This window comes from Capsicum annuum, chromosome 6 (assembly GCF_002878395.1).
Source record: "Capsicum annuum cultivar UCD-10X-F1 chromosome 6, UCD10Xv1.1, whole genome shotgun sequence".
NCBI classification, from domain to species: Eukaryota; Viridiplantae; Streptophyta; class Magnoliopsida; order Solanales; family Solanaceae; genus Capsicum; species Capsicum annuum.
Genome location: NC_061116.1, coordinates 188,407,832 through 188,423,612, shown reverse-complemented (window position 1 = coordinate 188,423,612; position 15,781 = coordinate 188,407,832). Strand labels below are relative to the sequence as shown.

General features: G+C 35.2%; 2 protein-coding genes and 1 non-coding gene across 5 annotated transcripts; all 3 read left to right on the top strand.

The window, feature by feature from the left end:
- The first annotated feature begins 2,927 nt into the window (after positions 1-2,927).
- Positions 2,928-4,416, top strand: LOC107872853. Of its 3 annotated transcripts, none has more exons than XM_016719493.2 (2): positions 2,928-3,347; positions 3,611-4,416. In XM_016719493.2, the coding sequence occupies exon 2, from the start codon at positions 3,636-3,638 to the stop codon at positions 4,059-4,061; it is 426 nt and encodes a 141-aa protein (XP_016574979.1). In that variant the 5' UTR covers positions 2,928-3,347; positions 3,611-3,635; the 3' UTR covers positions 4,062-4,416. The 3 variants fall into 3 exon arrangements, with proteins under 3 accessions (XP_016574979.1, XP_016574980.1, XP_016574981.1); XM_016719494.2 differs by having other exon boundaries at positions 2,999-3,347; positions 3,614-4,416; XM_016719495.2 differs by having other exon boundaries at positions 3,022-3,347; positions 3,620-4,416.
- Positions 4,417-7,590: 3,174 nt separating this feature from the next.
- Positions 7,591-7,672, top strand: TRNAS-GCU. The gene has a single exon. It is a non-coding gene; the product is annotated as a tRNA-Ser (tRNA).
- Positions 7,673-8,577: 905 nt separating this feature from the next.
- LOC107874857 (endoglucanase 16) lies at positions 8,578-12,312 on the top strand. Its single transcript, XM_016721572.2, has 8 exons — positions 8,578-8,879; positions 9,313-9,525; positions 9,731-9,931; positions 10,021-10,098; positions 10,323-10,472; positions 10,577-10,685; positions 10,782-10,945; positions 11,635-12,312. Exons 1-8 carry the CDS (start codon positions 8,616-8,618, stop codon positions 11,965-11,967), a joined length of 1,512 nt encoding a protein of 503 aa, XP_016577058.2. The 5' UTR covers positions 8,578-8,615; the 3' UTR covers positions 11,968-12,312.
- The last annotated feature ends 3,469 nt before the right edge of the window (positions 12,313-15,781 follow it).

Genomic DNA, 15,781 nt, shown 5'->3' with positions numbered 1-15,781 from the left:
ATTTGAAATCAAACAAAATCAATAAAAAAAAATCGAATCAAAAAAATTAGTGAAGAAAAATTAAAAATCTATGAAAAAATAAAGCTAAATCTGTGAAGAAAAATTGAAATCAAATAAAATCAATTAAAAAAACTAAAAATTGAAGCAAAATAGATGAAGCAAATCTGAAGAAATATTAAAATTGAATCTAAAAATCAAGTAAAATCAGTGAAGAAAAATTAAAAATCGAAGCAAAATTGATGAAAAAAATTAAAGATGACTGGGGTGAAGGGGTGGGGAGAAGGTGTGGAGTCTTTGAAGAAGATAAAGAGGGAAAGAAGACTGGTGAGGTGGGGGTGGCGGGGTGGGTGGCCTATTTGATGAAAAAACTGGTGGGGTGGGGTGGGGTGGGGGGTGGCGGGTGGGGGGAGGGATATTTGAAGAAGAAGAATGGTGGGGTGGGTGGGGTGTTTGAAGAAGAAGACTAGTGGGGTGGGTAGGTTCGGGGGGATATTTTTTTATTTAAATTAATTATTTATAAATTATTTGGATAAAAATGACACATGTCCACATTTTATTCGTCATTTTCTAGCTCATCGGCGCATGTAACACACACACGTAGTATTATTTTGCTGACTCAGTAAAAGGTGCCAAAATGACACACTTTATGGCTACTTGAGGTGCCAAAAGTGAGCGACGTCTGCTTGAGGTGTTTAAGTGAAAGATCGCGCATACTTAAGGGGCTTGGCGATGGATCAGGCCTAGATTAAATGATTTGTATTAGTAATCCAAGTTACCATAACATGTGCAAAAATTCTTTAATAAACGTCAGGTTTACTATTGCATGAATTTCGTATCAATAAACAATAAACTCTTAGTTTATTATGGCATGTGATTTCGTCATATTTGAGTAACTTTTCACATTCGTGTTTCTTATCATAGTAACTTGGAGATATTCAATCTTCCAATTATTCCACCTCTTTTGAAGGTGGATTATGATATCTTCATAATTAAAAATACGCTCGAGTGTATATACAATCACATTCACGCCCAGGATATAGATCAGTATTTATAATAATCGAAATTCTCATTTCAGGAATGAAATATAATCATGCCTTAAGCGTATCAAATTATGATAGCTACTACAAAAGCAAATTGAAGCATACATATGATTTATTATTACCATATTTAATTCAAGGAATGGAACATATTAATGGTGCATGTTTCGCCAAATACCCATTATTTGCCTTAACCATCTAATATCATCAATATGGTGTATTGAGATTCAAACTCAACGCCTTATCCATATAAAGACGTCTTAGGCATAAATCGATGGGACTTGAACCCAACATATTATCACCCCTTTTGATAATATTGTTCTTGAGGAATAAATTTAAAATATAAATGATTTCAAACCAATTATTTTTCTTCAAATCTAACAATAATTATATCATTAGTAGCAGAAGACAGATAATATAAGGAATTACTAACCTTGAAATTAGCTTTATAATCTCACCTTTGACAGAATCTCGTGCTGATAACGTATTATAAAATATAAAATAAATAAGAACAAAAATAGAGAAAAAAGAGAGAGTAGTTATTCTTTATTTTATACTTTAGAACAATTCTCTAATAAGTATTTTAAAATAAAATGCCATCACGGATTCAATAGAAATGAGAACCCAAAAGGAAATAGAGAATTTTAAAACTCTCACACAACGATTAAAATTAAAAAATCACTAAAAAAGTTCGATGAGGTCATGAAATATTAAAAAGAGAAAGAAGACCGGAGAGGAAATCAAAGAGAGGGTGCAAATTACAGTAACATTTAGTTAATATTCCTTCCGTCTATTTTTATCGTCCAATAATATTTGTTCATTTTAAAAAATTAATGTATTATTTATTTATTTGTGCCTATTTACCCTTATTAATAAATGTTATTCATTATTCAATATATAATTTTAAAATATTAAATTCATTATATTAGGCGTGAGTGAGTCGTAGCAAGTAGTTAGGAGAACTTTGAAGTATCTGGGTTAGTAATCCTAGGACTATGTCCATGGGTATGAGCAACTAGTTAAGAAAGTTTGGGTGTGATAGGTGTTTTTGATTTGTGAGTGTATGAGATTACTATGTGGGTGTCTTATTTTTTATTTCTATTATGTCATCCATTCTGTTTCATGTTTCATTACGGGCGTGTTTGCTATTCCTTATCTTGAGCCAGAGGTCTATCGAAAACAGTCTCTCTATTTCTTCGAAGTTAGCGGTATGGATTGTGTACATTTTACCCTCCCCAAACTCACTTGGTGAGAATATATTGAGTTTATTATTATTACTGATTTTTAAAAATATATCATAAATTAATCGTGGACAAATATTATTCCACGGAATGAGTACGTCTTTAATTGTATCACTCATTTAAAGGCCAAACTTTACATGAATTGACCACATGTTACGTAAACTTGGACTAATTTTACTCCATCTGCCTATATATAACGATAAGCATCGTCAAGTTCTTTGTCTATATATACACGATATGTACAAGTACAACTCAAGGCGCTATCACGATTCACGACTACACCTTAGTTTTATGGATATAAATATTTTCTGAGATTTATATCTAATTAATTTAACGTCTTGTTAGGGGCCGGACGGAGATAAATAGGGTCAACAGGTTTATTCGATTTTTATTTTATAAAAAATTACACTATTTATATACGAGTTAAATTATTCTATGTATATAAACAAAAATATTGAATCCTCTTTAATTTTTTTGTATGTTTACCTTTTTATATATTGAAGTTGAGTCTCTTGATAAAAGTTCTAACTCCATTATTGCTTATTATGGTTGAATAATTTAATAAAAATTAATATAAATATTTGATGCAGATAAATTTGCTTGTATACACGATATATTACCACTCGGCCGCCAACTAATGACGTGAACAACTTTTATTGTGTTACACAAACTCTCCCCATCATTATAATAACAACTTATGTTTCGTCTGTTTCCATTTTTAATTAAAAAATTACCATAATCTCTATCCATTACGTAACTTATCATTTCATATAAATTAAATCATATTCCTATTGTACATGTAAAATCAAACTCCCACAATCTCCTCCTCTGATCTGTTCACACATACCAAATTCGTGTTCGCTTGACCATAATTTTTAGGTGTGAATTTCCATATTCAGAATCAAAAGCAGATAAATTCATCGACACAGAGCCAAACAAGGCTCTATGAAATGTATGTTGTATTAAAGCTGTTGATCATTGAGGTTACTATTGTTGAATCAGAACACCAGTGGGAAAAAGAAAGATAATTCGGAAAATCTCTTGATTTTCCGAATAAATAAGAAATCAGGTACGTACCTGATTTTGAGTATTTGAGTCTTCTATGATCCTTTACTTATCAGCAAAATTTTCAATACTAGCCTGATTTTTAGCTTTACAGGCCAATATAGAAGCTGAAATAATTAATGGTGGTATAATATATAATATCTTCTATATTAACTAAGAGGAATTGAAAGTTGGTGTAACTTTACCTATTTCATTAATGCTCATTCTGTGATTTGAATTTCAAATTTTCAAATCGATTATTGTGTTTATATGAATATGTTTATATAGTAGTTTCAGGCAAGTAAATTGAGCAATGGCAGAGACAAATGAAGCAAAGTCTACCGCGGGGACAGTGAAGGCGAAAATGAATGAAGTGGAGTTGGTGAAATGCGAGTGCTGTGGATTGACAGAGGAGTGCACGGTGGCGTATATAGGGAGAGTTAAGGAGAGGAACGAAGGAAGGTGGGTATGCGGACTGTGTGGCGAGGCAGTGAAGGATGAGATCATGAGGGCATCCGCGGAGAGGCGGATTGGGAGAGAGGAAGCTCTGAATAGGCACATGAGTTTTTGCAAGAAGTTTAGAGCTCTGAAGCCACCGTTGCATCCCACAGAGGAGTTGATCTCCGCGGTGAAGCAGTTGATGTTAAGGAGCTTGGATTCACCGAGAGTAAGTCCGGTGAGAAGGACAAGGGGAGGTCTGGTTCGATCTCAGAGTTGTTTTTCAGCAATTGATAGTTGATCAGGAGCAGCCGTGGTAATTTCAGATCCAATAAAGTATATTTAAATTGTTACAGTTAAAAAGACTCGTAGTCCAAAGGTCACAACTCAAACCGCGGCTTGCAGGATTTGGAGTACGTGAAATGAATGAGTTTTGCATTGGTGGGTGATTTTGAGAGGGACATTATTAAGTGAATCAGTAACTAGATGATTATTTCTGATGTTATTAGCATTAGACTAGAATAAATTTGGTTGCTTAAGGTGGTATAATCAGCCTGAACTATTGTTCAATTTTGAAGGATAGCTCTGCTGTTAGACAGTTTTTAGTTTTCTTGTTTTAGGGTAATATATCATTTAATTTGATCTTCGTTTGGTTATTGACGTGTTGTTGGACTATTTGAATACTGATTTAGTTTTCTAATAGCTACATATGATTCCATAGTTTTGGTTGTGTTGATTTTCTTGGAATTATTATTCTCAAATTTTCGTGGGGAAGGGAAATGGAACTGTTTCTGAGTTCTGACTACACATGTAATTTCTTTGTGGTTTTAAGGTTGAAACGTACACTGGATTCCATCAGTAATCAGAATTGAAACATGACATCAATATATAAGAAAGACACTGAATAATGAACCAAAATAAATATCCATTCTTTTGGTATCCGAAGTCCACGGATATCCAATTTTGATACCGTCATTTAACTTGTGTCGGTTTTTAAAATTCTTTTGCATGTAGGTGTACCCATTTAGATACAGTATGTCTAAAGTTAAGTCATGACAAAGTTTAACTTTCACTCATGATTGAAGTTCAATCCTTTTTGACTGGTTTAAACCATTTTTGGCTAACGTCATGTACATATAACTGATGTTCAAGCAAATATGTCTGAAATCAGGCCAAAATGATTCAACTCCAACCATTTTTATCAAAAGGCAAAAATGCATCAACCTTTTTTTTTTTTTGGGTAAAGGATAGATGCATTGATAATTAAAAAAGATCGTTGTATAAACAAGGCCTAACCAGGCGCAATAACAAAGCTACTTGGACTAGCTACATTATTAGTAGGTACAATACGGGAGAACGTTTTCCTTTAAAATCTTCCCAAAAAACTACTCCTACACTAGCCGGTGGAGTTACCAAAACATGAATTCTATCAAAGAGGTCTTTTTCCGAGCCTTGCTCAGCCAACATGTACGCTATTCTATCCTGCTTGCTGAACGTGTGGTGGACTAGAGGATTCTCTAAGCTCTCTAGTAAGGACCTGCATACATTAATAATTGAATCATAAAGAAGGTTACCATGCTGTAACATATTTATAACTTCCATTGAATCAACACAGACTTCTAGGGGTTTGATGTTGTGTTGTAGAGCAAGATTTAGACCCTCCATAAGCATTAGCTCCATGAGGTTATTGGTAGCATGGATGTAACTTCTACTGAAACCCATAATCCAATCACCCTTGCTATTCCTAATGACTCCCTCTATCCCATCCTTTCCAGAATTATCAGTACAAGATCCATTAGTGTTGAGCTTGAAAGTGTTGTGGTTAGGGGGGTGCCAACTGAGGTTGATGATGGACTTAGGAGGGGTCACTTTGACATCACCCAGGAGGTGATATTATACAGATTCAACATGAGGTATGCTGAAGCAAGGGTGAGTCTTGACATTTTGAAAAGAATTTGCATTTCTAACTTTCCATATGTGCCACAGGCAGAAAGGTAACAAGGTGCTCCAAGGAGTGGTGTTGTCAAAATAAAGCTTATTGACTCTCTGCCAAGTGTGGGGCCAGTTGGTGAAGTCAAACATGGTAAGGTGTAGGGGGATGCTACCCTATACTTCTGAATAAGCTTATTTCAAAGGGATTTAGCTAGATCACATCCAAAGAAGATGTGGTGCTGATCAAAATGCATTGACTTTACTCATATATGTAAGCATGTCTGAAGTGGTATATTTGCAAAATATTTAATAAAACAAGTCTCTGTTTAACCAAAAAACAGTTAGTCAGGAAATGAAAATTAAGAATTATTGTACTACATCTTTGACTTAAAATTCTAAATTTGTCTTTGGTTACGGACATCACAAAAGCTTGCTGTAACGCTTTAAATCTGGTATCCGAAACATTACACAGTGCTCATGACCCCAAAGAATCACAAGCTAATTCATGACTAATATTTATAACTGAGCACTGAAAAACATACAGTAAATATGCGGAATATAAGCTGTAAGGTCATAAGGTTAAAGGGGAAGTGTTATAAATGTATTATCATATATAGTGAATGTCTACTTTACTATATATAGTGAATTTATATTTATGAAAAAGTTAAAAACTCCAAGTTAGTTTCTCCCTATAAATAAAGAGGGTTTCTTCATTGTAGTTGAACTCATCAAGAGAATCTCTCAAGAAAAATAAGAATCACCATCTATTCTCTCTCTACTCTTCTCCTTTGTTTTTTATTTCTTCTTTGTTCTTTATTATTTATTACAGTTTCAAAATTTTACCCATTATTCCTATTGAAAATTTACAATTTTAGAGAAAATACTAAAAAAATGTCATAGCTCATGTTATAGAATGTATCTAACATTTTCCCTTTTTGAGACAACTTTCTCATTTTTTTTCCCCAACAGCCGGACTCCTGCCCTATACCCAACCAGTACACTCTCATATATACACTATAGTCCATATGACATTTGTGTAAACCTGTAAACGGATAGCTTCGTGCACTAAAACTTTAGTTATGTGCGAGGTTCGAAAAAAGACTGGACCACAAGGGTATGTTGTTGCAGCCTTACTTTATGTTTATGTCAAAAATTGTTTCCACTGCTTAAATTCATTGCCTCATAATCACGTGGCAACAACTTTATCAAGTTATTTCAGTATCTGTTAAAACTTTCCCTAAATGATGATAAAGGGTCTTTCATGATTTTTAACAAGTTGAGATGTAATGAAAATTCTTTAATAAGTTCGAGAGGAAATCTGCATTAAGCCTAATAAAAAGTACTCCCTTTAACCCAATTTTATATAAGTATATTTCGAATTTTGGGATTTAAATAAATTTATCTTTCATATATTTCTCTACTTTGGACTTATAACGCCTTTTATGAAATAATGATTATTATGAAAAATTTACCATAATATATACTCCCTCCGTCCCAAATTAGGATGACACAACTATTAAGAAAAATAATAAATAACATGACTAGTTTATCATAGTACTCTTATTAAATAATGTTTACATTTTAATTTAAAGAAAAAATAATTAATGCAAAGGGTAAAACATGGAAAAAAATTATCTTGTTTTGATAAGTAAAAAAGGACAACAAATTAGGAAATTTGAGACGGGTAAAATGGGACGAAGGAAGTATATTAATTGATGTTTTGAAAAATGCTACAGGGAATAAGTAATTATTGCGAAGGTAAAACATCAAAAAGCAACTATCTTTATCTTTCTTGATATATAAAAAGTGACGAGAAAATCAAATTTGAAATAGTGAACAGTAAAAGTGAACAGTAAATTAGAATGAATAAAATATTTCATGTCAGTCGATCAACAAGCGTCGCTTTGGCCGAGTGGTTAAGGCGTGCGCCTGCTAAGTGCATGGGGTTTCCCCGCGAGAGTTCGAATCTCTCAGGCGACGATGTTTCTTCTTTTTTATTAACATCTTTTTTGTGTCTATCTACCTCAAAATTCAATAATTAATAATTTCACTAAAATACCCGAAATTATTATGAATGTTAAATTTGCCGATAATTACTAGTAATAAATAATTTAAGGAAAATTATTCTTTTATTTTGCTCTTTTTGTTGCTTAAAAGCATTTTCAAATGGCTTGATTACTCGCAATAGTGAAGGATTAAAAACGCATATATAATTGGGTAAATATATTCTTTTGATGTTCATTGTGATTTATCTTTTAGTCATACTTGTCTATGTTACTCAGTTCTATTAATTTGGGGCATGTATTGTAAATTTAAATTCAAGAACGCTATGAAGTTTTATTTGAGGTTGTAAAAGTATAAGAAGAAATGTAATTGTGTCAAATTAACACCTCTAAGGAGTAACAATTTCTTATAATATTGTTACAAGTTAATATAAATAAATTTAAAATAAAATGACAAAATTAAGATTAGGTGTTATTCCCTTGTAAAATGCATAGTATTATAGATTCTATCTTGTCTTCCATTTCTCTAGTCTAATTCTTTCTTAAAAAATATACTACAACATCACCGGAGTAATTTTACGTCTGAGGAGAATGACGTGCACACAATTCTAGGCCTTATGAAGGTAGAGAAAAGTGTTTTTAATAGATTTTCGGGTCAAGCAAAAACATACTAATTTCTTTTAAAAAAAATCATGCACCCAAAATTTTTTTCCTAAAAAAACATGTATCTAAAACCAAATTCTGCACCAAACGTCCATAACTAACTTTTGATATTATTTCCCGCCATTCTAATTTCACAAAGCCTCCACCACAGGAAAAAAAATAAAATAATAATCTTAAACAAACACCATTACTGTCTAACTTCCTAGTTAGTGGGTAATATCTATTGTTCCCTTATCTCTCTTTACTTATCCAAATTAATGATAACATACTTTACTTTCCTAATCCTTTTATTAGTCATGAACAACATGAATTATGTAATTAAGGCATTTAGAACCATTGTTCTTGCCTGGTTAGTTATATTTCAAGGTCATTTTGTGGTTGTACATGGAGATTTTAATTATCAAGATGCTCTTACTAAATCCATTATTTTCTTGGAGGCACAAAGATCAGGAAAACTTCCTGCTAAACATAGGCCCTCGTGGAGAGGAGATTCTGCCCTTCAAGATGGAAAATCTGTTAATGTAGGTTCTCTTTTCAACGATTTCCATGTTTGTAGTTCGATTAGGAAGAGGAACCCCAGAATTATTTGAATCTAGTTCTTGTTCTATTCAAGTCAACGGCCTCTTACCTCAGGTGATACTGAGAAAGGACAGATCTTTCCTAAAAAAAAAAAACGACGACTTTTGAAATATGTGGTCTAAAATAAACTTCAGACATTTGTGTGGCGATGAGTCATTACATTAATGGTAAAATGAGAACGTTAAAGTTAAATTGTTCCTAGAAAATGTGACATTGTGCTGGGGATAGAACAAAAAAGAAGTGCCCCACATGAATTGGAACAGAGGAATAACAATTTCTACCAATTAGCTAAAGATGAAGAAAAAAACATGTAAATTTTTGCAATGACATTAATTGTGTAATGCACTAAATTTCTTTTTTGCTTTTTATATATAGGTGGACCTTGTAGGAGGATACTATGATGCTGGAGACAATGTGAAATATGGGCTTCCAATGGCCTTCACTGTAACAACCTTAGCATGGGCTGCTATTGCTTATCACTCACAGCTCCAATCTGCTGGAGAATTGGAAAATGTTCGCTCCGCCATCAAATGGGGCACTGATTATTTCTTGAAAGCCAGTTCCAAGCGTAATCGCCTCTATGTCCAGGTAATTAAATTAGTCTCTACCCAGTGTACTAAACATCCCACATTCTCACATACGTCAGGGGAAGGGCCGCACCACAAGGGGTGTGATGTAGGCACTGGGCAGTTTACCTTGCCTCAAGCTTATAGGTCATGTAGGTTTAAATTTCTCCACAAATATGTAGCCATTGAGTGTTCAAGATCTAAAATTGTGCATTGTTTTTTTCCAGGTGGGGGATCCAGTGAAAGATCATGAATGTTGGACAAGGCCAGAGAACATGAAAACGCCGAGAACTGTACTAATGATAGACCAGAATAATCCTGGAACAGAAATAGCTGCAGAGACTTCTGCAGCAATGGCTGCTGCTTCCATTGTATTTCGTGGAACTAATCGTTCCTATTCCCGTCAACTTCTCAACAAGGCCAAACTGGTTTTAATTCTGTCCCCATTGTATGATCTTTATTTCTTTGCCAAAGTCTTAAATGTATGCTCATAGTGTTTTTTTGGTTTGTGTCTCAGCTTTTTCAGTTTGCCAAAACCCATAAAGGAACCTATGACGGGGAATGTCCTTTCTATTGCTCCTTTTCTGGCTATCATGTAACATCCGTATCACTTAATTACGAGTCGGTTTCTCATATGGTCGTTCAACTAATAGTTATTACCTCAAAAAGTCACTTTCTTTGTTGGAAAAAGTCGGAATCCAGAAGAAGGGTGACTTTCTGAGATGGACCATATGAGAAATCAACTCCCTAAATTATTTTCATTTTAGATGGTTAATTAGTTACATATGAAAGTTAACTTCTAAAATGTGCAAAATGTAGGATGAGTTATTGTGGGCATCAACATGGCTGTATAGAGCAACTAGGAGACCAACATATATAGAATTCATCACAGAAGAGGCTACTACTGCAACTGTAGCTGAATTTAGCTGGGACCTTAAATATGCTGGAGCTCAAATACTCCTATCTAAGGTAATAATTAAAAATCCTTTCTTTGAATAGATGTGAACTGTCAAGTACCATCCTGGCACAATTTGTGGTCGAAAAAGTGCTGATATGTCATCCACAAATTTTAGTTTTATTTTGAAGGGCAGAAAGATTTAGAGAACTTTAAGAAACAAGCTGATGGTTTTGTTTGCTCAAACCTTCCTCAGAGCCCCTATCACCAGGTTCATATGTCTCCAGGTAAGTCTTCGTTTCTGCATATAAACTCTCGATCCATGTCTTTCGTCTATTCATCTGGTTTAACAAAGTTCAATCGCCAAATGTCTAATTTATCAGGGGGTCTGATTCACCTTAGAGATGGAGCCAATTCTCAATATGTTACTGGCACAGCTTTTCTTTTTACCGTTTATAGTGATTATCTAGCCACGCATAAGCAAATGGTTAGCTGTGGTAATAAACAGTTCAAGTCTGGTGACCTCATGGCCTTCGCCAAGCAACAGGTAGTGAATTTATTCATATTAGTAGCACTTTTCTGATGCTTCTCACAATTTTAATCTTAGCAATGGGACAGCACAGGATAAGAATTTACGATCGTCTCATACTTACAGCTATTACTATTGAAACTTGATCATGCATTTCTGTGAGTATAAGACAATACTCTTTATTTTATACTAGCTGTTTCAAATTTTATTAATGGTCGTAGTTACTACTCTTCTTTTCTCTTTTTCTTTTAGGGATGGGGTTAGGGGGCATGTAATTTATGAATGTATAACTATATGACCACATCATAGACAGAGATACATGTATTGGAGAGGGTTCAATTGAATCCCCTTCGTTGGATATTTGTACTGTGCAAATGGGGAAAAACATTTTTGTTTTGCACACATATATATATATATATATATATATATATATATATATATCTTGTTGAGTCCCCGAATTTCTGTTGTAGCAAAAAGGTGGTTCAAAAGTTGCTTTAATTTGAGTATCTAGTTTGCATTCTTGCATTTTCTTGGATCCCCCAAATATAAAAATATTTGGTTCCGCCACTGGAATCTTATGGAGTACTACAGTTTTTATCTAGAATAAGAGATTCTAAAAGCTCACATCCCGTGTATGTGGGCACACCTTTAAACTGTCATCGTGAAATGAAGGAACAATGTTTCTTATGAATGATTAAAAATTGCAGATGGACTATCTACTCGGCCAAAACCCGAGAGGAAAATCGTACATGGTTGGTTTTGGGAATAAACCTCCAACTCAAGCTCATCATAGAGGTGCCTCTGTCCCGAAAATGTCTCCAAACAAAGTAGTGGACTGCTCCATGAGTTTTGTTTACTGGTACAACCCAGAAAAACCCAATGCTAATGAGCTAACAGGTGCCATCGTTGGTGGTCCTGACCGAAATGATAACTTTGAAGATAGTCGTTCAAGTTCATCCATGACTGAGCCGACAACATATACAAATTCTTTGGCTGTTGGTGTCCTTGCAAAGCTCACAAAGCACCATGCCCAGTCTTGATCACCAAAGTAGATTTTCATTATGGTGGAGATTTATGGAAGTGCGTAAGTTATTCTTTTAGATGAATGGAGAGTCTAATGATGATGTTTTTGTAGGTCCTATAGGCTAGGTGGCTAGCAGCAAGGGATCGAGCAAATATCGAGTTAGATTAATGTGTTTTAAGTTAGAAGAAGATTGATCTTTTGATGGTCTAGATCTTAGGTACTACTATTGCAATATTGGTTAGTACAAAGAATTAAAGTCTGCACCCAAGAAGAGTACCTTCTTGTGGTGGATTTACAGATGAATTTGTATATTATGTATGCGGACAGTATTTTGAATAACAATAATTTTAAGTTCCTACTATGAGTTAGTTTCTAACAACAAAAATCTGTCAACCTCCCATCAATGTAACAGCGAGATGCACTTCTCATATGAAAAATCTAACAAAGATGCATGTCTATGGAAATCAATTTTCATTTCTTCAGGGAAAGTGAGTGCCATTGGCAATTCAACATCAATTTTTCTCATAAAAATAAAACCCAGAATAAGTCATATAGATGAAAAGTTGGCATAACAGCTAGGGTTCAAGCATGGCAATAAAATTCTCACGAGTCAAGTTAACATTCCTAAAAACCAGTAGTACTTGACAGGTAGCAACATTGTTTCTAAATTAGTGACAAAAGCGAGGGCACAAATATGAAAACTAAAAGATGATCAACTAGAATTTTTTTAATTGGGAAAAGTCTTAAATATGTTCAGAAATGACTCATTTATGTCATCGGTTAAAAGTTGAGCTCATTCATGCCATCGCTGTTACAAAACCAGCCCATCCATGCCATTACTTTTTAACGGTGGTTTTCAAAAACAACTTTGCCACGTGGCCTTTTATTAGAGGTCCACGTCATTAATTTAAATAAGAAAAAAAACTCAAATATGCCATTGAACTATTAGAAATGGTTCATTTATGCCATCAGTTAAAAGTTCGGCTCATTCATGCTATCACCGTTATAAAATCAACTCACTCATGCCATTACTTTTTAATAATGGATTTTTAAAAATAGCTTTGTCATGTGGTCTTTTATTAGAAGTCCACGCCATTAATTAAAAGAAATCAATATTAATTACAAAATATCTGAAATTAGTTATGATACAAGATCGACAAGGAACACACAAACAACACCAAAATCAGTCCACAAGTTGAAAGAACCGTGGACCCTTTTGATGACCACTCTCGGATTCAACAAAAACACAATGTATTGTGGTGTTTAACACCTAAAAACAGCCCACAACAAACTATGTTAACAACATCAAGATGAAGAACAAGAACAACACACGGGTTACAAGAGAAACAATACACCGCATGGCTACAAGATTACAACAAAGGAAATGATACAGAGTGTGACAAACACTACTACAAAAACCAAGAACCTAAGTGTATTCAAGAACAAAGACCCTTGATAAAGATAGTAGAAACACCTACACTATGCAATGGACACAAGAGAGGACCTCAATCCATCTAGCACCCAACGATCCAAACAAACAAACAACAAAAGTGATTCCACACCTAAGTTGTTTCCTAGTTTCAGCCAAGTCTCTATGGTAGGGAGAACTTGTGTTTTTTCAAGTGTGTTATACAATCTTTAATATCAAAAACTAAGTAAAGTAACCCTAAAATGTTTCTTATATAGTGTATTACAAATAAAAGGCAAAAAGTCCAAAATGCCCCTTAGAGATTAGGTGCCCCTCTAGTGTGAATTAGTGGCTGTTTTGATATGTTTTAAGCCCTTAATTCCACTTCTCTTGCACACACACATGGAAGAATTCAATACACATCCTCATAAGTTTATCTACGTGATCGCACTTGTATCATCCTCTCCATCTTGAGAGGAATTTGTCCACAAATTCAAGCAATCATCACCCGCAAGCTCTCCTCTTTGAATCATCTTTTCAATGTTCATCCCAAGGTTAGGATGTTCAACCAAGGGTTCCATGAGTTCATCAAGTTCTCTACTTGGACTTAAATGTTCTTTAACCTGCACATAATAAGAAAGGATGCTAGGCAAAGTGCTAGCATCTTGGTTAGTAGGAAACAAAGGGTCTTTGTGGGCAAACCCTACAATCCTAACTCTCGGCTTCTTTTCTCCACCCTCCTCACTCTCGACTTCTTCTTCCACAATCTCACTAAGCATGATTCTCCTTGCCATATACATAGGCACAACACACTCTCCATCCACCGGCCAAATATCTTCCCCACCTTCATCAATTCCCACCTCGGCCTCAAGCTCTCCATCTTGAGCTTTTTTACTACCCTCATTCGATTCAAGTCCTACCTTCTCACCAAGGTAATATAATTTTCTAGCCCTAAGGATTACATTCCTCTGGTTTGGGCACTCACTAGCCTTGTGCCCCCACCCTTGACATTTAAAACATTGAAATTCCTTAGGACAAGAAGTAGAATTTGGTTTACCTCCGTTTCTTGGAGGATACTTTTGGGAAACATTGGTTTCGGTTTGTACAACCTTGTTATCGGTTTGGTTGGAATTGGATAAATGCTTTTGATATTGGTGCCACTCTGAGGAAGGTCCTTGGTGATTCTTAGGTTCGGAGGCCGAGAGCTCCCTTTCAATTTCCAAGACCGCTTGGAAAATGCCATCGATCGTGTCAAACTTGTGGAGGGTCATCCGAGAAGTTATGTCCCTATTCAACCCGACTTTGAATCGTATAATATCATGGCTCACTTGTTCTCCTCTATGGTCAAGCTTTAACATCAATTGTTGAAACTCGTCATAGTATGCCACGACACTTTTGTTTCCTTACCTCAAGTTGTACAACTTGGCAAGAAGTTCTTGTTTGTATCCCTCGGGTAAGTACCTTTAACGCATAAGGTACCTCAATCTAAACCATGGAGGTGGCCGCCCAGCAATCAACACATCACCAAACCTCTTCACATACTCCCACCAAGTGTTTGCATATCCCTCAAAGTGAGCGATTGCATAACAACTCTTCTTCTCTTCGGTTAGATCATTCACTTGGAATATCCTATCACAAGAAGACTCCCAAGCAAGAGATACCTCCGGATCACTCTCACCCTTGAAGATCGGAAGACTAACTTTGATGGAATTGAGGCTAAGCTCTCGGGTTTGGTTACCACCCCTCACTTCTCTGCCTAAATTACCTTGCCTACCCCTTTCCTCTTCTTCCCTTAAGTAAGCATCACCATAACCCCTATGTTGTTTCTCCCTACCATAATCCTCAAAACGGTTTGGTGGATTTGGATTTAGAGGATAGTAAGGCCTTTTGGTTCAATGGAGTTTGGATTGGAAAGTGAGGTTTTTGAATAAGTGGAGGGTTCGGGTTTGGTGGAATTTGGATTCCAAATCCGTCATGTTGGACTTGGTAAAGTGGAGGGAGGGTTGCTCTATCATACTCACGATTTTGGGAAACATTTGGTGGTTGGCTTGGTGACTTGTTGTTCATTTGGTGCAAGGCCTTGGGAGTAATGGTTGGGGAAATATTTTGAGGGGTGAAAGGTCGACTCCTTTGACTTTCCACACGTTCTAATCTCCCACTCATTGATGCCACATCTGTATCTAATTTCTCAAGACTCACATTCAACCTAGCCACATCTCGGGACATAGTTTCAAGGCGAGCCAAAATGAGATTGATGGCATTATTATCCATTATTTGAGCATTTGAAGCCTCGGGTTCGAAAATAACCCTTCAAGTTTCTTCAAACTCAAGCTCAACAATAGCGGATGACTCAAATTACCTCCAATTTAGCTCAAATTCGAACTCTATACTCTTATAGTGTTATAGAACACAAATTTAACAC